The sequence below is a fragment of the Colossoma macropomum genome, unplaced genomic scaffold, assembly GCF_904425465.1.
Source record: "Colossoma macropomum unplaced genomic scaffold, Colossoma_macropomum, whole genome shotgun sequence".
NCBI lineage: Eukaryota > Metazoa > Chordata > Actinopteri > Characiformes > Serrasalmidae > Colossoma > Colossoma macropomum.
In genome coordinates, this window is record NW_023494801.1 from 11,130,660 (window position 1) to 11,152,724 (window position 22,065).

The 22,065-nt window shown below is 38.0% G+C and overlaps 1 protein-coding gene across 1 annotated transcript; it reads right to left on the reverse strand.

The window, feature by feature from the left end:
* Positions 1-16,610: 16,610 nt before the first annotated feature.
* selenow2a (selenoprotein W, 2a) lies at positions 16,611-21,471 on the reverse strand. The gene is made up of 4 exons (XM_036590250.1): positions 21,340-21,471; positions 18,418-18,515; positions 18,183-18,259; positions 16,611-17,020 (listed from the first exon to the last, which is right to left on the reverse strand). Exons 1-4 carry the CDS (start codon positions 21,366-21,368, stop codon positions 16,937-16,939), a joined length of 288 nt encoding a protein of 95 aa, XP_036446143.1. The 5' UTR covers positions 21,369-21,471; the 3' UTR covers positions 16,611-16,936.
* Positions 21,472-22,065: the final 594 nt, after the last annotated feature.

Consider the following 22,065-nt stretch of genomic DNA (forward strand, 5'->3'; position numbering starts at 1 on the left):
TATAAGTCACAGCTAAAGTCAAAAATTATATTTCATGAGAAAAAAGTTTTGAGTGCTGACACTGATCACAGTATGCTCTGTTACTGTACATTTACACATCTTTCTGTGCATTACTATAAACAATTCATGATTAAATGATTAGATAAGACTTCCTAGTTTATCTGTTTCAAGTAAAGTAGTTTAGGATCCCTGAAAGTCTCTGCAGAGTTTGTTACTGTTTAATAAAGTTAAGATAAAAAAAATCTAATAACTTTATTAAGAGTTGAAATAGATTACTCAATTAATACATCCTCCTGGGTCGAGGGGGTGCTGGAGCCTATCCCATCGCTTACTGGGCAGAAGGCAGGAAACACCTTGGACAGGCTGCCGGTCCATCACAGGACAGACACACAGACATACATGTTCACACACACAATCACACCTAGGGGCAATTCAGCAACTCCAGTTCCCCTGCCTGCATGTCTTTGTACTGGGAGTAAAACAGAGCACCTGGAGGAAAGCCACGCAGACATGGGGACAACATGCAAACTCCACACAGAAAGGACCCTGAGTTTGACTCCCTGGTCACCCAGCCAGAGAATCATACCCAGGCCCTTCATGCTGTGAACAGCGCTACCCACTGTGCCAAAAATTAAAGTAGCAAGCAGAAGTATTTTATTAAATATTAACTCAAGTAAGAGTAAAACTACTGATTTAATCTTACTCCAAAGACAAGTTACCGCTACTGTGAAAACTGTAATCAAGTACTTGTCTTTCCATCGATTTCCGAGTAACCCAGAAGCCCATTGTCAGTGGATTGCCAAGATAAAGAGAGATGCTGGAACTTAATAGATCACAAACTAAGGTTAGCTAAGCTAACAAAATCTAACTCAGACACTAACGTTTTTGTCATGATTGTGTTAGATTTGCTTCCACAACAAACTCATTAAAAAAAGTTCTTAAAATAAGGTTCTTTATAGCACCATTTCAAAAAAGTTCTTTGTAGAACCTCTACCAAAGGATCCTTTATCGATTTAGCCAATAATCAAAACCATGTCAAAGTAAAATTTGTAATAAGATAATATAGAGATTAACGAGATAATAAAAGAGATAAACATAAGTTGTTAAAGGTAAAGAAAATAAGCTTTCAGTTGTGATGGATGTGTTGCATACTCAGGCTTATGCATTCGAAAGCTTTCTTAACTTTATTAATGAACTTTTTTACCACAGTGACAACAGTGCAGACAATAAATACAATAAAGACAGACAAAGTATACAAACACTATAAAAAGAAACCTTCTTTAAATATACAATAACTGTAACTATACAACCATTCAGCACAGGATAACAGAGAAGATAGACCAGCTGTTGCTCCACAGCAACAATAGTAGTTGCAGCTTGTATTGTGTATTAATGCACTGATAATTAACAACAGGTTTTAGTAATGCAACCACAAAGATGAATAAAACTGCAGACAGTGTATAATGTGTGTAAAGTGGGTGAAGTTGTGTATAAAGTGAGTGAGGTTAAAGTTTTACAGTAAAGTTACTGAGGTTTGAAGTTAAAGTGCAACAGCGAGAAGTGTGGCTGAGGTAGCAGTTCAATAAGAATGTGTTCAGGTCAGGTAGATCTATTCAGCAGTCTGACTGCCTGCGGTAAGGAAGAAACTGTTAATGAGTCTGGAGGACTTCGCTCGGATGCTCCAAACAGTCTGTGTGATGGATAATTCAGTGTAGATGTATCTGATAGCGATGCTGCAGGTCAGGATGCAACATTGACCAAATGCAGGTATATATATATATATATATATATATATATATATAATTTAATATTGTAGTGTTACACTGCTGCCATGGCCATGCAGAGCAGGCATGGAAAGAGTTTATAGGAAACTGCTGCGTTCATGGTAGGAGAGACATTTGCTGTAAGTTGTTCTTGTTACCTTGATGATGTGCTATTCTGTGCTGGGCTGTGGGGTAGTTAGTGCAGTGCTAGGTTCTCCTTTGCTGCCTGTTTAATAAAAGAGCATTCACCTCAGTGTTTCCATAGTGGTGTCAGAAGTGGGATAGCTCTCCCAGCGGACTGGAGAGGAATGGTGCTTCTTCTTCTCAATAATGCCAAGTGGATGTTCTGGTCTTCTTGGCCAAAAAACAGGCCTTATTTTATAGAAAATAACTGCATTTAAATCAGAATCGCAATATTGGTCAATTAGATATTTTCCCCAAGTTTTTTTTGCAATTAGATATTTTCCCCAAGTCATTCAGCCCTACCAAAATCTAACCAATTAAGTGTTTTATAGGCTTAAAGGCAAAAATGTCAAATGTTAACTACTGTGCTAGGATCTCTGAGGCAAAAATCTGCAAAGTGCTATAATAGGTCATGATACGTCTGTTAACTCTAACAAAGCTTTACGAAAACTCTCTATATATGTGAATATAGAATTCACAGGTAAGCCTAATCTTTAAGTTTTAAATGATTAACTCCTCCTTCTTATTATTGAATTCTGCTACTGTAAGGTGCACCCATCCCTGACATAGGCGTTTAACTGTGCATACAACTTGTATCTCACTAGAAAAGCACTGTCAATTGGATGATACTCTGGAGCAGCTGCGCATGAACCTAAGGTTACCATGCTCAATGCCAAGCATTGGCTAGAGGGACAAAGTCATGAAGCCCCCCAGCACTGGCTGGTAGAGCAGTGGAACTGCATTCTCTGTGAAGTTCTCTGTGTTTCATTCATGGTTGTGGCTAAATCCATAAGAGGAAGATATTTGCAACAGCTAAGGTTGATGTGCACCTCTTTTAAAGTTGAATTTATGTGCAAACTTCTGGACATGTGGTATATACCTGCCTGTTCAGAGTTCATTTACATATATAACTCTTAAGGGCACAGTAACACAGACTGGCTGTTGAATTTACATATAACATTTACATTAGTCTTAAAGGCACAGCCTACTTGATTTTATGGCACTGTTAAAACACAGTATACATCATAAGTGAGCAGAGAAGTTAAGCTGAGCAGAGAAGCAGGTAAAGTAATCATAGTAGGCATGGTCATCATTTTGGAGGCATCCTGAATTTTGACATCAGTTTGTTTACTGGCTGGGGATTCCCTCTTCTAGAGGGCTGCCCCCTCATAGTCTGATCGGTCTGATACAGCTTTTTTTCCGCTGAGTCATTCACCATGTGTGGAGAGCACTTTACTCGTTTTTCTTGCTAAATTGATGTTTCAAGGCATCATGTTACTGCTTAGAACAGCTGTTAAATGACCACAGGCAAAAATAAGAACAGTGTGGTTCACTGATAGGTGTGAGATAACAAAATGATCAAGATTGTGAAATGCATGTAATGTGGTATCACAAACTTTGCATGGCCAAGGCCAATTCAAATGCCAGAAAAGGTCCAATTTAATGCAAAAAGCAAATTTTCCATTTTTTTAAATGGTAAAAAAGAGTTTGATGTAATATGTAAAGTTTTAAAATGTACCACCTGCACCAAACTAAGCAACAAAAAATGTTTTAAATCTATTATTTTTGTGATATAAAAAAAAATTCATTTAAATATATCCATCTATTCGGCCTATATTAGTTTCGCCCCACCCGCTCCAAGACCAGACACGTAGCTTGTGAGAGGGAGAGATTGCAAGATGTAAGACAGCATAAGAAACAGAGACACCTACAACCACTTCTTGCCCTATTTCAGCAAAATAAACTCTTAAACACAAAAGTAAAAAAAAAATCTGGTTCCCTAAAGAACATTTCAATAGGTGGTTAATGGTGTTTTTTTTAATCTAAGCTCTATTGTCGCTTAAAATTGACATTAATTTAGAGAAAGAAAACCTGTGTTGAAGCAACTGCCCATTGACAATGGTAACACTTGATGTTTCCCTGGCACTCATTCTCTCACTACAGAGGTAGCAGAGAGAGATAAAGCTGCAAAAATGCTGGAGTGTGAACCAATTAAAATCCTTTAAAACATCCTAAGACCTTTTATTTAGTAACAACATGGACCACGATGCGAACAAGCTAAGTTACGTTTGAGGTGTAGAAGTATGTAGTAGATATTTGAACCCGTCAGTGTCTCCTGGCTGTTTTGGAACCATCAACTAAAAGGTTCTTTTATGATATTGTTCCAAAGAACCCTTTTTTGCCTTTAATTCTGAGACTTTACAGCAGTGTTTCCCAATCCTGGTCCAGGAGGATCCATGTCTTTCATATTTTAGTGTTTTACTTTTCACTTCAAATCAGAAAACTTCTTAATTCCTTAACCTTTGGATTCATCCAAATTCTCTTTCTCTCTCTCATAACTGCATACCTTACATATAAGTTTTTACACTGAAAACTGTACTGAATTTACTTTATTTCAAGTTACTTGTATATCATTTCCATATGAATATTACATATTAGATTACATAAAACACAAGTAAACAGCAAAGATGGTGTAGGGGGTCTAGTAATCAGTGTGGAAGCATCTTGAATTTTGACGTCAGTTTGTTTACTGGTTGGGGATTCCCTCTTTTAGAGGGCTGCCCCCCTCACAGCTCTGATCAGTTTGATATGGCTTTTTTCCGCTGAGTCATTCACCATGTACTGAGAGGAGCTTCAGCACCATGTTTCTGGCATGCAGAGCTGTTATGGTTTCACGCTTCTTGTTTGTTACATTGAAGCATCAGGGAATCACAGCATCATTTAGGAAATATAGATGGTACAATAGCCTGAAATCCACCCAGATAGATAAACACAAGCATACAGTTCACTGACAGTTATGCCGTAACAAAAGTGATAAGAACTGTGGCATACTGGGAATGCATGAAATGTAGTTTTACAAAATATGCAGGACCAAGGCCAACCCAAATCACAGAGAGAAAAGAGAGAGAGAGAGAGAGAGAGAGACGGAGAGAGAGAGAGAGAGAAGGAGAGAGGCATAGGAAAATCTAAGAAAACCCCACTCAACTAGGAATTTCTACTGGGAAAGTTTGGATTGTGTTCTCAGCTTTGAGCTCTGCATATGATGTCAAATCAACATGGCTTCTCATGCCATCAGTAGTAAAAAGGCTTGGGAATGTGGTGTCATGACACAGTGTCTTACGGAAAATCCACCATTACCGCAGGGTTAGTCAGTCTAGTGTTCAGAATAGTTGAATGAATCTTCCTAATAGTTAAACTACCTCTTCACACACCTCATTGGCACCAGACTGTAACTGTTGCACTATTTGAGGTAGAATGGGAAATTTGATAAGGAGCAGGAGAATCAGAAGCAAATCTTGGTTATGAGGTATGCACTGATACTACCGCTACCGATCAACAAACCTACTGTTTTCCTTTTCAAAACGCTCTATTTTACAGTTAAAAGCTGCAAAGTGAAGTAAGTTATGCTGTGATTGGGCTAATAACATTAGCTGAGGTGTTAAACAATTAACAATAACGCTTGTCTGTTTCTCTGTACTGTTAGAAATAAAGGTTCTGCACAAGTACCTTTTTTGTTTGTTAAGGTACAAACAATGTAAATGTTCCCTCAAAGATACAACAGTAGTTTTGAAGTCCAGTTGTGTATCTTAAAGATGTTTTTCCAAGTGAAAAGTACGTATTTTCAACTTTTCATAACCTATTTTTTTAAAACAGAACAATAAAAATAAAAAAAGCCTGGAGGCGAGACGGGGTGTGAAAAAATAATATCAGTGGTTTATGGTACAACTATGTTCCCTGACTAAAGGTACTGAGATGTACCCTTGAGGGTCCCACCCCAGTGACAAGAGGGGTACTGCCCCGCGACAGTTTCATTCCTTTTTTTCTGAGAGTGCAAAACACTTTAAATTGACATTGAAGAGATGTAGATTACCTCCTGTAATCAAATCTGAGTCTCTTTAAAATAGGATATCTTTACTTTATAAGATATTTCTTCCACCTAGGAATATAAGTTCTTTTGTGTCTCAAAAAAGGTTCTGTTGTTATTGTTGCTTACCATCGTAACAACAGCGGAACCCTTTTTGGTGTTATATAGAACCATTTTTTGATTTGAGTGTTCATGGGTTCACATAGAACCATTGTATTTAATAAAGAACCCTTAAAGATCCATCTTTCTTAAGAGTATACAGCGATATTGTCATTAATTTGCTACCTAGCCAGGCAAGCAGAGTTTGCTGAAAGGCTTCTTACAGTGAAATACATCAGTGGCTGAGTGAAATGCGCCAGTAATTGAGTTAACCCCTTAAATGGCCAGGGCCCACCGGCAGGCCCAAAGTTTTATTATACACTTCTATTACCTAAGTATAGTTTAGCCAGTTTGCATTGAAGTCCCTGTAGTTACTGAATAATAAGCCTTAGAATGTAATAAGCCTGGGATTTTAAGGTTAAAATGGACCCTTTCTGGGTAAATATGCCAGTGGCTGAGTGAATAATATTAAAGCTGCAAGTGGCTGAGTGAAATACATCAGTAAATAAGTTAAATATGCAGAGGCTGAGTGAAGTATGTCAGTAAGTTAATGGAATTAAATCCAGCGGTGGATGAGTAGAGCAACCATTTGTAAACTGTTCATGGACTTCGAGGGACTTCAAAATCCTCAGTTACTCAAAAGGACAGGCACTTAAACCACATACCAGAAAATACTTGGTGCACTCAATCAAATAAACAGGACTAATTATAGTGAAATGAAAGACACAATTGTTGTGTACTGACCATATCCTCAATATGCTCCAAATTGCTTTTTGTGATGTGACATATTTAGTCACAATAATGCTGTGTTATATAACGCTATAATACTGTAATGTTGCCCACCTGTATTGATTGTGCACAGACAAAGTAACACATCTTGTGTTTGGGTTTACTCACTATTGGCAGTGTTAATGTAATATAATTTATTCATAATGATGTTTACTTTTGAATCAAGTAAAATCAATGACTTAATGCTCATGTAATCCCACTTTCATGTTTAAGAAAAAAGCTGTCGACTTAGACTCAGACACAGCTAGTCAAGTGCATTAGTTGATTAAAACCCAACAATGCATTGTTTAATTGTGCTTTCTTTCTGGCACTCTAGACGTAACTCATACTCTGCCTCATCTCTTGCCTGGGAGGTTATATGACCATGCACTGTGAATCAGCTCTCAGAGAAACCTCACCTTATTAAAAATACAAACTGCTTTCACCCTGCTGAGTCACTAGCATGGCCTTTAATCTAGCCACTATCCCTTGCTGGGTAATTACTGTATGATGCAAGTAAAAAAGTAATTAACAATGGCTCCTGAGGTTCATCTCAAACTTAGAACTGCAACAACATGACTATATCCCCTACAGAGCTATTAGGATCATATCTCAGAGAGAGAGAGAGTGGCCAGCTGCATTGCTTGTAGAACCCGGCAGATGGACGGAGAGAGAAAGACAAGAGAACAAAGCGCTAGAGAAAGAGAATTTAAGCCTTAGAAGTCACAGTTCTTGCTGGTGAAACAACAGTATGGTGCAATTCATTACTGTTTTCAGTGGGTTCTCTATTGGGTCAAGCCTTAGAGGGGTCAATGTTGTGGCATTGTGTTTTCATCCATTAATGTTCTCTCACTACAATACCCAGTAAATATGCCATATGTCCAGTGGGAATCTCCACCAACTATAATAAAGAAATCCACTGATGTAGATGCTAATAAATACATATGTGATATTCAGCTTCCTATCGGTAATGTTAGCTAATCTGACTTCCTGACTTTCTGCATTAGCCAGCTAGCGGAAAGAAAAAATTTAAACAACCCACCCTCATGTAACCACTTCAATGCACTTGTAGTTTTTTAATAGGTCCCTCGTACTCTCGAGATTCATCATCAGGGGGTTACTCTAGTCTTTAAACTGGAAACTCTCACTCTTGGGACTATTGTGGTACCACTGTAGGAGATGGGTAGGCATGTTTACAGCAGATATAATGATGGTTCTTCATACACAAACTTAACATATGCATGTACTCTGAATAAAGGTGACAGACAGTCTTAATTAAGCTCAGTCTCTCGATTTTACCAAGGACAATGCAACATCACACATGTATAAGCAGTGCAAATATTAAAGTGACCCACGGAGCATGCATGTTCATTACAACATGAACAATTTCTCATTAGTGGCTCATAGAAACAAGCAGAAAATTTCTGTCCAAAGTGCGAATTGTAAAATTTCTAGCACTAACGCATGTTTATACAAAAAAGAAGAGATATTTTATTGTGATTTGAATTTGATGAAAGGTTACTCTGTATGGAAAATGTGTGTACGGAAAGTAAAAACACACTCACATTGAAACAAGCAAAAGGTCCAAAGAGCAGACCGAAACTGGTTCATACACAATACAAATCAAATGTAACTCATTGCATAACTAATCATGTCATTCATTATATAATTACATAATTATATTTATGACGGGGAGATGGGGGCACAACCTAATGTGGAATAAAATGTAACACAGCTTTTAATGTAGTTAACCAGGTTCAAGAGGCCATCTTCTCATGTTCCCATAGCAACCTCATCTGTGAATTTGACAGCAATATGACAACTATTTCACCAGATTCACCCTGAATTATTCTTGTGCCAAAATTGCCAATGCTCTGCTAATTTAATAACTGTGTTCCAAACCTCCTCTGGCATTAACATCAGCACAAACACTGTGTGCCAGGAGCTTCATGGCATGTGGAAACATATTCTGTGGGGTGACAAATCACGCTCTTCTGTCTGTCAGTCTGATGGATGAGTCTGTGTTTGGCAAATGTCAGGAGAACATTACCTGCCTGACTACATTGTGCCAACTGTAAAGTTTGGTGGAGGAGGGATAATGAGGATAATGTGGTTGTTTTTCAGGGGTTGGTCTTTAGTTCCAGTGAAGAGAAATTTTAATGTTTCAGCATACCAAAACACTTTGGACAATTCTATGCTTCCAACTTTGTGGAAACAGTTTAGGGAAGGTCCTTTTCTGTTCCAGCATGACTGAGCCCCAGTGCACAAAGCAAGGTCCATAAAGGCATGGCTGGGTAAGTTTGGTGTGGAAGATCTTGACTGGCCCACACAGAGGCCTGACCTCAACCCTTTTGAACACCTTTGGGGTGAACAAGAATGGAGATTACGAGCCAGGCCCTCTCGTCCAGCATCAGTATCTGACCTCACAAATGCTCTTCTGGATGAATGGGCAAAAATTCCCACAGACACTCCAAAATCTTGTAGAAAGCTTCCCAGAGGAGTGGAAGCTGTTATAGCTGCAATAGGGGGACCAACTCTATATTAATGCATATGGATTTAGAATGTCATAACAGCTTCAGTGGGTGTAATGTGTAGGTGTCCCAATATTTTTGTCCATATCGTGTAAATACTCAGAATGAGAGCCAGCCAGGCTACAATACAGTCTCTACACAGCAGGGTCCATTTTAATGCAGCATTACAAAACCTCCAAAGTAAACAATGAGAGAAGTCCATATGCCCAATATAAATTCAAATAGTTCATTTATTAGGAGATGTTATGTACAGACTAATTAAACATGTTGAAACAAAACCTCTCCTGCTAATATCTGTTGTTTTATTTGGTGGTCAAAAATAAATTTGTCATGTTTGTCATGTCATCTCTTTTCTTGAAACATATTGTTTTGATCAGTAGGATGTTTTTTATCTTTAGGGTGAAAGCATAGTCTGGTCCAACACAGGATTCAACAAGAAACAACACAGAATTGAACTGAATTTACGGAGCCCCGCTGGTGACATCCTGTCTAAATAAAAATAATGCATGGCCGTATCTTAGTAAGGTGTGGGAATGAGATGATTAAGTCGTGGCCATGACTTAGTAATTCAATTTGTATGTATGAATTTATCAGATTTCTAGTGCCTGTAGCTAAACCATTCCTAACACCTGCTGCCATCCGATCTATTAATAAATAGACAATTAAATTTATATTCCATAGAATGCTCTTACTAATATCTCACTAGTATTACAGCACCATAAGCTTTTTAGGCCTTCACCACAAAAAGAAAGCTAGACCAGAGTGGGCGGGCTCAAATATAGTCTCAGTGTATATATAAGTACATTTTCACCCAGTGGGGACATTTTCTTTATGAATATTTGTTGGCTCTGCTATAAAATAAGCAGCTTAAAGTCCAATCAACAGCATGAATGAAGGCCAGATAAACAGATAAACGTAATAAAGACAAACTAGGATGGCTGCATACATTAGCTTTGACAAAAAATAGTAATACACGATTAATAAGGCTGTTCCTGGTGATATTTTGATTCTGCATAAGAATTTAAAGGCCCTCTTGTACGTTGAATGACTGAAACATTGCCTTTTGGTGAACACACCCTTGGAGCAGGCAGTGATAGGCTCTATCTACACTGAGGCAAGCAGAGTGGTGTCAGTTATCATGGGCTGCCAGAGCTCATGCACAGGACGCACCTACACGCCAAACTGGGTGGTGGACTTTAGAATGCACAACACAACACAACACAACACAACACAACACAACACAACACAGCACTGCTCTGTTTCAAATATCAGTCCAGTAAGAACCTTTTTACAGGGGACCTGTCATAAAACAGTGATAGTTTCAAAAAGCAGTCTTCAAATAAGGAATACAGTATAACCTGGTGTGTTGACACCATATTTGAAATATATAATATATAAGTATATTGTTTTCCAGCTCCACAACAAGCCTGAAGCAGTTAAGTGAAGACATTGTATGTTCTAGTAAATGGAATAATACAAAACGTAGACAGGCTGGGCTCCTCCTGGACTGGTTTGGTGACCTCTGAACATAAAGCAGAAACACAGATAAGTTCTCCTAATGCCAAGAAGCAGCCTGAGCACAGAATCTGGAATTTGAGTAATGATGAGAAAAAGGCATTTTGTGTCGCTCCACATTTACAAATAATTAGTTAATTATACCTTCAAGTGAAACATAAAATTTCAAGTGAAATCATTAGTAACACTAACACTAACACTAGTTTGGGGACTGAAGACATCAACCGATCCAGAATTCTGAAAGTGGACTTTTTTGCCATTCTTTGGTTAAACAAGCCTTTGTTGTTGTGTTTTGCACTTCGTAATGTGACACACATTTTCAGTGAGGGACAGGTTTGGACTTCAGGCAGGCCAGTCAAACACCTGCAGGCTCTGATTACGCAGCCCGCACAATAAGCTTGGATGTCCCTGAAAACAATAAGGCAGCGTATTTTTCATTGTCAGAACAAAAACTCATGTCTTCAAAATGGTAACTTTACAGAAGAAGCAAAAACATTCTTAATTTGTAATGGAAATTGATGTAACACATTTTTTTCCAAGTCATTTTGGAGCATTTCTACTGGTTTACTCATCTTGAAAATTTAACACAATACAAAAGGTAACCAGAATTTTCATATTATGAAAAAGGAAAAACAACAAAAATAGAGGCATAAGGTTTTTGCACAACAGTGACAAAATGTTATTTCTTACATCTTTCAGTACTTTTGGTTTCTTCACAGTAGTGCAAGTTACCCATGTCTTGGCTTTTGAACTTTACACTGGTAACAATTCAGATGGCATTTACCTTCTTCAACTCAGAGAAGTCTTAAATTGCCCCTGTCACAACTTTTTGGATCATGTTGCAGACATTAATTTCAGAATGAATGCATATAAATATAAACAATGAGGTGCATATAAATATAAACAATGAGGTTAATCAGGTAAAATATTAACTATGTTGTCTTTGTACTGTTTTCATTTAAATACAGGTCAAAGTGGATTTAAAAATAACTAATTTCTGTTTTTATTTGACACTGAGTTACAGACCTTTTAAATCACCCTATTTGGGCCTGGACTAAAACAACTTTAAAAGACACTAATTACGGAAGATATGAAGGTACAAACATTGTACAACAAAATCACTGTCACTGTTCTTTACAGGGCTACTTACTAAGCTTTTTTTCCACCAGTAGGTATTATTCAGCTAGCTTTAACCTTATTCTCTTTCTCTCTCTACAGGTTCATCATGGATCCTGCCAGTTCCTGTAGAAGAGGATGTGTTCAGCAGCACCACCTCACCTATAGGAGTTAATATACATCTCTTTCTTTAGAATTCATTTGGTTATATATAATTAAATGTCTCTTCAGAGTATTTGGGGTGTGTTGCACTAAAAACAGTCCTATAGATGAGTCAGGCTCTGACAGCATCACAGTCACATCAGAAATACATCCCTAACTGGTCTTCATCCTCATCTTCATCTGCAGTAATAGATTCTTACACTCTGAACGTGAACACCTGCAGAATGATCATTACGTGAGGTTTCTTATATAATGTCAGCAGTTCATTCTGTTGGGATATAAAGCCCTGATCAGGTGACACTGTTTACCTTGTAACATGAGCGTATGCTGTCAGAGCTATGGGACCAAGCTCTGCCTGTGTCACTATGGAACAAAGTGTGCTAACATGTAGATGAGTTTACACAGGGTTTATAAAGTTTATTTTTAAGTTAGAAAAACATGTTTTATCTGGATTTATTGAGATTTCAGCTTATTTAGAGCTGAATCTATTTAGAACAGGTTGCTCAGAACATCATTTGTCCAAAATGATTGACTGTACAGTTATATGTGAAAGTTTGAATAACCTGGTAAAATTACATTTTGCTGATTTTCTAAGTGAAAACAAGTTAACACATCCACGACAGAGAGCTAACTTAAATAGACGTTTTCTGCAGGTTTTAGTGCATAATTTATATTTATTTAAGTTTAACATATTGGAAAAACAAATATACAGGTCAGATTTTATGGGTTTTTTTCACAAAATGTTAAATTCAGCAAATAAACAGTGATTGTGCACTAAAATGAAGAAATGTCTTCCCTGTAGAGAATGTTCACTTCAAAAATAAACAAAACTTCATTTGCCCGGGGTGCACAAACTTTTGCATATGACTGTAAATGCACTGTTTTGAGGGTCTGCTATTTTATAAAACAATGGACAATATACAGTACACTGTTCCAATCCCACAGTGCACCATGATGACATACCCTAGCACACATAAAATACCCACAATGCTTGTGTCATAGGCAACAGAATGTGACTACTGTTGCAGAGTGATGAGCAAATCCATGTAACAGTATACAAAATTTTGAGTAACACTTCAATCATGATTTCTATTCTCTATATTATCATTGATATAGTGCTGAATTTCCAGTGTGGGGAATGCAGAGCTCAGTGACTAGAGGATGATTTTGATCATGAGAAGTGTCTCCAAAAAGCAAAACTTTTACTATTGCAGAGTAAGATATCTGAATAGTTTACAGATGTATGATATGGGGAAAATATGTAAATATGTATATGCAAATGTAAGTATACGTATATATTTTTCATATGTAAATGCAGCTCAAGCTTTGCATGCATTCTGATGCAGGACCATTGTTCTCAGTGGAACTGCACGACTGGTTTAGTGGAATAAGGGGGCACTTCATCTGTAGTAAACATCTCTGCTCGCCTCCTATGGTGGTGCAGTAGGAGTTCTTACAATGAGATTTTTTGGTTTAAAGACTACAAAAAAAGAAAAAAAAATAAATAAATTCTGATGATGTATTTTGAAGGAGGGCAAAACATTTCAAGAACTACAGCTGCTTTGGTGTGGATTTTTTGGGGTGGGCTGATTTTTTTCCCCAGCTGGCAAATGCAGAAGGAAGCCCTATAGCTAACTTTACTGCTAAGAAGCTGTGTAACTGTAGCTGTCTTCAAATCATTACTGAATTTTTTAATCATGCAGAAAATGGATTATTCAAATGACAGAAATGGCTAAAAGCTTAAGTAAGACTTACTAAAGAAAACTGGATGTGGCTGCGGGCTCTGTCTGCTGTGGTTAATTTAGGAAGTAATTCCTTGTAAGCTGAAACTGAAATTTGCTTTGTTGGAATTATTCAGAAACCCTACCAGGCTTATATAGGTCCAGACATTAGAGCAGTGTTAGAACACCTCATTCTGCCCAGGAGGACTTGATGAAGACTCATAGCCTCACCTGCCATTGCCTTACAGGAACCTTCTTTATTTTACTCTATCAACCACCATGTCCTACCTCTGTTTGATGCTCATGAAAGAAAAATGGTCATGTACTGTAACATATTAACCTGTGACAAGAATAAAACAGACAGGCAGTTGCCTTTTTAAGGGCCACCTGGTAAAACAAGGTCTGTTAACTGTTTAACTGTAGCTTGTAGCTATAGCTTACTAGGCTACTATAGCAAAGCTGTTCTCAACTTCCCTGCTGAACAGCACAGACCAAAAAGCATTTCAAGCTGGTCTAAGCTGGTTTGTGTTGTTCTAATGCTGGACTGGTCTGGTTCTGGTTTAGTTGGTCACCTCAGCATGGCCATACTGGTTAACCAGCATACCAGCATCAAAACACAAGATATGCTGATAGTGATTAAACTAGATGCAACAAAAAGATTACAAATCATTGTACCCAGGATTTCTCTCCAGTTTGTTTCTATTTCTTTCCTTACTGACTTATTCACTACTAATTAAAACAGCCTTTGTATTTAGGGCCTATTAGGCTACACCACTCACACTTGCATCTTTCTGAATATACAGTCCAAATGTTTGTGAAATAAAGGGTTATTCATACGGAGTTTGTCTCTTTGCTGCAGTAACAGCCTCTACTGTCCTGGGAAGGCTTTGCACTAGATGCTGAAACACTACTGTGAGGATTTGACTGCATTCAGCCACAAGTGTGTTAGTGAGGTCAGGAACTGCTGTTAGATGACTAGTTCTGGATCACAAATGCTACCCCAGCTTATTCCAAAGGTACTGAATGGTGTTCTCTCACTACAGAGCTCTCAGTTAAACTGCTCCTCAGCCCTTTGCTGGAGAGCTTTATACCCCTCTAGCCATTGCTTTGCATTGGCATAGTGGCCATACAATCACATGTGGCTGCTCCAGAGTGTCCAGTTCTATTGGCAGTGCTTTTCTATGAAGATTATAGCTGCATGTGCCTATTGAATGCCTGTGCAATGGGTGCACCTTAGAATCTGAATTCAATAATTAGAAGTGGTGTCTGGATACTTTTGGACATACAATGTATTACTAGTTACTAGTTATCAGTTATTAATACATTGCATTTATTTTGTAAGCTTTCACAGTCCTAAGTTTGCACTGCAATAAACAGACTAGGATTGGGTGCATTATCAGCTGGGTTGAGGCAAATGCATGTAAATTGGAGAAAAAAAGGAAAACGCATTTACTGTGACACATAATGGCTCTTAGGAAAAGAAACGTTCTAACTTCTGACTGGTGCTATAACACCTTTAGAAATGTAATGGCAAGTAATGTTGGTTTATTGGAGCTTAGGCTGTAGAAGTTACTGAGAATCAACAGCTAGGAAGCAGCCAATTTGGCTGCTTTAGGCTTGTTCTTCAATAGTTGCATGTAATGAATGAAAAATGGCAATTACTCATAGCTAAAATTTCATGACCGTGATAAGAACGTTTCGCTTCATCTATGATAGGACAGGCTGTTTTCTTTCTAACCCAGCACAGATGACACATTATGAAAGCAACAACCAAACTGTAAACATTAAATTAACTTACCATCTTTTTATTCAAGTATGAAGAAGGTTACAACATAGTTAGAGCTCTTGTAAAAAGAAAAGACACTGCTGATATGCAGAAAAACAAATATTTAAATATGTGACAGTTTCCTGAGAACTAAGTGACAGAACGATCTGATGAGCAATCTGGGTTTGGGCCTAAGATGTGCTAGCGCTTCTGTTTCTAAGTCTGACATTATGACTTCTGATTTACACCCAGTGCTTTGCATATCTGAAATAAACGGCTGACGCTTCCCTTTGTGTTACTGTCAGCGCGGTTGTGCAACAAACACAAAACGGTAACAGAGGTATTCTACATGACTTGAAGCACAGTGAAGAAAGACACTTAAAAACCATCAAATGAAACCGTTTAGCAAACTGAACAGCAGCAAGCACAAAACCGGTAAGGCGCATCACCTATACAGCTCATACATATCGTGCACAGCCAAGCATGGATAAGAACTTCAGACTGCAGGACTATGAACACAACATAGTTATAATTAACACAAGCACTGACTGCACCAGTGTCAAAAATCTAAATGCGTATTGTAACTTATAAATTACATGATGACAGTACAAGGCTGTTTAAATATAAGTCCACAAAAGCAGCAGTTTGGTTTTGTGACAGTGTTACAAAGCAAGAAAAACTCAAAAACCAAAGAAAATAATCAGTACACATTATGTCCTAATATTACGAAAGCTTCTACCTCCTTTTGAATTATGCAAGTCCCAATTCAAAGTTTAAATGCTATCATTAGAGACTTTCAGTACAACCACTACCCTAGCATTAGGATTAATTTGAATTATTTTATACCTCCAGCTGACTATTTTTAAATTAAGTTTCAATCAAGATAGGAAAAACATCAGGTAAGAAATCAGATTATATTTAGACAAGTGCTCAAGTCAGATTCTTTTCCCTTATAAATCACACTAATCCAATTATGGTTCAGTAGTATGACGTGCCGGTGATCAAACCAGACAATTCTAGCCTCAGACTGACAATGCCAGTATGCTGTGTAAACCACAGGTAAATTACAAAAGCAAAATCAGACTTGAGCACCAGTGCCTGTTATTAAATATAAGCAAAGTGTTTTGGACAAAGTAAGAACCCCTTCTTCTCTGATGTTTCCCTTGACCCTCTGCTCCTGGTTTGGGGTGTCTGGACCATGAGATTCATACTGCAACCTTTCACCTTTCAGCTACAGTAATCATTTAAGTCCAAAAAGCACACCGTTAGAAGCACAGTAAAGGAAACACCTGAGGACCCGTTACACACATCTCACTCTAAATGGTTTTAACCATAACCTGCAATGTTCAGCCTCGTAAGGAAGCCTTGCTTGCAAAGTAATAGCCAGGAAGGCAACATTCCCTGAGCAGCCACAAAGAGTTTGGTGTGGTAATCACGGTCAAAAGGGGTTAGAGTATCACACAAGGCGGCCGGCTCTTGGTGATCTTCCCCACCGGCTTGCCATCGTGGGCATTCTGGATGGCATCCATGACCTAGAGAAGGAGAAAGAGAGAGAAAGAGAGAAATACAGAAATATAGAAAAAGAGTGAGAAAAAAAATTCTATTATTAAATACTAAAAGGCATTCTGAGCACACAGTGTCATAACTGCGCTTGGGCCTACCACAATTATGCAATATTTGCAAAAAGATTTACCGTTTACAATATTGTGCAAAAGTTTTAGGCACCTAAGCACATTATTTAAAACCATTTATCTTCACAATAACTGTGCTTGTAAAACAAATACAGTAAAAAGCAACAAAAATGGCTTGTTTTAAAAAGTAGTTGAAGTCTTGTCCGCTAGACAAAGTGTGAATCCAGATTGTTTCACTCCATCACTCGAACACCTGGTTTAATTTAATGAAGGATTGAGTTGCCATACCAGGTATTGGATGCAAGCTACAATTAATACCGGGTTGCCATGAGGACAGGTTTGGAAATAATTAAGAAAACACATTAAAACACATAAAATCAATACATTTAGCATTAATATTATTTGGATTTACCAGATAAATGGCTTTTAAATCTATTTTTCTCAGGTATTATATCTATTTTTCTCTGCTATTAAGAACTTGTCTTTTTTTGCTCATTTTGTGCAGCCATTAAAGCACAAATCGATTAGCTATCTTTCCTCCTGGCTGTTGGTACTCAGTCACCTCCAATTAAGGACAAACACAGCTGGAGCCCAAATAAAAAAACATGACTCACTGCTGCCTAAAAGTGTTACAGCACCAGCCAGAAGGTAAAACATTGTTTTTCTAAGACGGTGTTCCCTGCTTTCTTTTATTTGTATTTATTTGCCTCAGTTCAACTGATAAAAACAAACTCACTTCACATTCAGTTTGTTAAAATGTTAACATCTGATTGTGAAACCTAAGAACTGTGGAAAATAATAGGCCATTATACTGCAAATGTAACAGACCTAACTGCACAAGAAGAAGAAAATGTAATTTAGTCTCATTCATTTAGTCTAATAGCTAAATTCTTCCAACAATTAAACAAAAACACAAACGTATCCTAAAACACCATCACAAATCAAGTGACTATGCCAAAGACAAGATTGTGCCAAAAAATTCAGTCATTACTCCACTCTGTATTTGTATTTTAATAGCAGTGAGAGTTTGATTAGTTAAGGTGGATTGTGGCAGCATACTCACATCATCTTCATAAGGGAAACCACCGGTTTCTAACTTTGAGAAAACCAATTGTCCATTGATTTCAATCTCAAAGCTCCCTAAATAGCAAAATAAAATAACATCCTTTACTCAAAGACAGAACTTACACACATACATACTTTACATATGCAACTCTATAAAATCTTCATTACATAAGTATCTTTCATATGAAAGTTCAGTTTATCAGAAGGTGTCTGGGAACATGCCATTCACCTACCTTGTCTGCCGACGAAGCCGGACACCTCCGCTTCAGGGAACTCAGCGATGACGACCCGCTTGAGCTCCTGATAGCGGGGCTCGTAGCCTCATCCGCCACTGGAGAAAAGAGAGGTGAGAATTAGACCATTCTGTATACTTAATCACACCATATGTCACGTGTTCAAGTGAAATACACAGAAAACATCAGTGCAGAAAATACAAAAAGCAATCACTTGGATCTGGTTTCATTTCATGAGACTAATGTAATAATAAATGCATGTATAAGGCGCAACACCTATTTAAAGGGGAATTCATCTATTTGTAATTCTTTATAGTGGTGGTGAGAGGAAACAGGGACCACAATGACTACAGTGCAAACATAGCCACTTTATTTGCCATCCAAACTGAGCGGTAAACCTGCAACTGCCCTTACAGTAGGGGTGCGGGAAAAAATCGATTCTTAGATAAATCGCAATGTGGACGTGAACGATTCTGAATCGATTCACAAATGTCAAAAATTTATTTTCAAAATATTTAATTTATAACGTAATGTTGACGGAACGCAAAAGGCGGAACTTGGAAGTGGTTAAGTGCAGCGCCCGGACAGTCTGTGGCGGCACACAACAAAAACACTACTGGATGAGTGAGAAATCTGACCGGCAGCCTCTGCATCAAAGCCAGGTTAGATCAGGAGTCACAACACAAATGATAAGAAGAGCCATTTTGTCCTTTTAACAAAAATCAAACATTTAATGTCCAGTATGTGTCAGTATGTGCTAGTATAGGCTAAACAATATAAACGAGAGCACAGATTTACTTTGCTCTCCTTTAAGCTTTAGCTATAGCCGCTTTCCTCCCATTTCCGCCAGAAAACTTTTCCTCAAAACTAGAGCAGTTTCTTGTAAAATGTCTCTCAACATTCGGCTGTCTTACGAGGCTGAAGTCGCCTTTTCGAATTTTCCTGTTCCACGACAAAATTTGGAAGAGAAGCGACTTCATCTTTGTGACTTTTTACTGTTTGACAGTCTCTCGTTGCAGATTTAACGTACCAGGAAACCAACTGCACTGCTTATAAATGCAAATAACGCATCGTTGCTAGGTGACCTGCAGTCTGCACGCCAGTTCCCAGTCGTTGCGAAACAGGGCTTTCACACTATGCTGCACACATCACGTCTCGAAGACATTTTACTGACACAGCGATCCCTCCCACCCCTTTCTCTACGAAGACCAAAACCGAAGTTATAAAGTCACTAAAAACGGGTAGGACGGCTGTAACGTGCTGTGTGGACATCCATTGCCACTGGATCTTGTTTCACCGTAACTGCGCATTTTATCGCAGATGAGTGGCAGCGTCTCATGTGCTGCAAAGGCAGTGAATGAGAGCCTTCTAGTTCACTTGCCACATCACTTCCATTTGATTTATTAATAAAAGAGATTGGAAGTAAATTCATTATGGATCATTACAAATACTTTGCTTTAAAACTACCAAGTCCTCACACAGTGAGAAAATAGAAATGATGTATAGAAAAAAAAAGATGCATCGAGATGCATCAATAATCGTTTTTTAATCGCATCGCAGCCCTCTGAATCGTAATCAAATCGAATCGTGAGGTGCCTAGAGATTCCCACCCCTACCTTACAATTTTTAAAGATCATGGTAACTTATCTTTTGAATCTACCACTATTTTTTTCGTTATGTGCTACTATGCCTTAAAACACCCTCTCAACCATTAATAAATTTTAAAGACGATTTTTAGAGGCAAAACTATCATAAATTAATGTTTCATGCATCTGACAATAGCATGTATACCATTTCATGTAAAAACCTTCTGTGAGGAACCTTTTAGAGGCATTAAAAATTCTTCAGATGTCTGGTTCCCCATCACCACCACTATGAACAATTCTGATTTCAGTAAAGTTCCCAAAAACAGCGTTTTTCATTCTAAAACACAATAGATGATTTTGTTTCCATCTTAAAGATTTAATTATGCAAAAAAATGCAAAATGGATAGAATGTGCATTTGAGACATGAGTGCCAAACCCAGGTCCTGGGGAGTGTTTCTCAAAGCAGGACTTTTGAGTTAGCCAGATAAGATACACCCAAAGTTGAGGATTGGTCGAAACTGACAAATCCTACAAATCATGCTTTGTGGAATGACTGTGCCCCTCTGGAGGGCCCTGTTTAAAATTTTTCCTCTTCAAACAAACTGAACTTGAAGGCGTTGGTCTCACATCGTGAGTTAAATGAGTGAGTCAGTGCTCTGAAGAGCCTGTTTGACAGTGCTCGCCACCCAAAACATTTATTTTATGACTATAATTTGAATTTGCACTAACTCAGCAATCGTTGTGTTGTTTACAGGATACGCTACTCATTTAATGGACTTCATACTTACGACCATGTCTTTTATTTTAAGAAAATGAGTAATCTAGACGGTACGAGATTTAAAAAAATAAATAAATAAAATAATAATAATAAAAGAACGGCCCTACTAACCCTAACCCCATACTCCAACTTCCACACTTCGGTTCCTATCGAGCCAAGACGTAAACACAGCTACCGTTATGAGATGTTATTCAGACAAAAGAGGAATGAACTGGAAGCCAGCTAACATAACCTAGCAAACTGATTTCATAACGAGAGAGCACAAGCAGCTTCTGTATTTATACTCCCTGAGCTAGCATCCGTCTTAACATTTTATCTGCGACAATACTTTGAATGTATGGCGTTGTTAGACTAGTAAATAACGCTAACGCTTGATTTTTTTTATTATTCTTATGCCATTATAGCTGGGTTAACTAGCTAGCTAAGTACAATGAGTTAGCATAGCTAACTAGCGACCTTCCTGACTGAACTTGGTTTACATTGTTTCACAAGGCTCGCTTTAGCTATCCTGTAAAGACGTGACAAAAATTATCACGCTATTTTTTTAGTATTACTCACCAATATTCCACTCGGATTTTTACACCCATCACAGCCGGCCGCGATACTATCGTTTCCTGCTCTCCTTGCCGTATGAAGTTTCGACAAAGATTTGGGCTTTATCGCAAATCACTCCCTACGCCCTATGTAGTGCACTACATAGGTCACATAATTGATTCCACAACGATATAGTGCACTTGATATCCACCACAAAGCCATTTGGAACTCGGCCTTCCTAATACTTCGTCATGGCCACGTAAATCGACGCTCTAGCGCCTTCTATTGACGGTATGACATTTTATTGGCGTCCTGTTTGTTTTGATAAAATCTGATAACAGATTTTAGAAAGACGCTGTTGTCCTAAATCTAGCAAAACTCAAACTTAAACACTCTTTATTATCAACGCCACATAAACTCCTGTTCCTGAGAACGACCGTTTGTTGAAAGGTAGTTTAACGGTGACTAAAGCAGGGGTATTTCAAAGGAGTTAGTCAGATGATTTAAGGCAAAAGTTAAGACCATTCAAATAGGGGGATATTCACTGGGTTTTCAATGTAATTGTTCTAGGTTCTTGAGAAATCCTACTTTGTGGAATGTCCCACTAATGATGTTGTTTTAGCACAAATAAACAGCCGTGCGTTTCATAAGTTCAAATTAAGGGCCTTTTAAAAAAGTGAGTATGTTGGCCGCCATATGTAGTTAACAGCCACGCGATGGCAGCAGCCAACAACTAAAGCAGCAACCGTG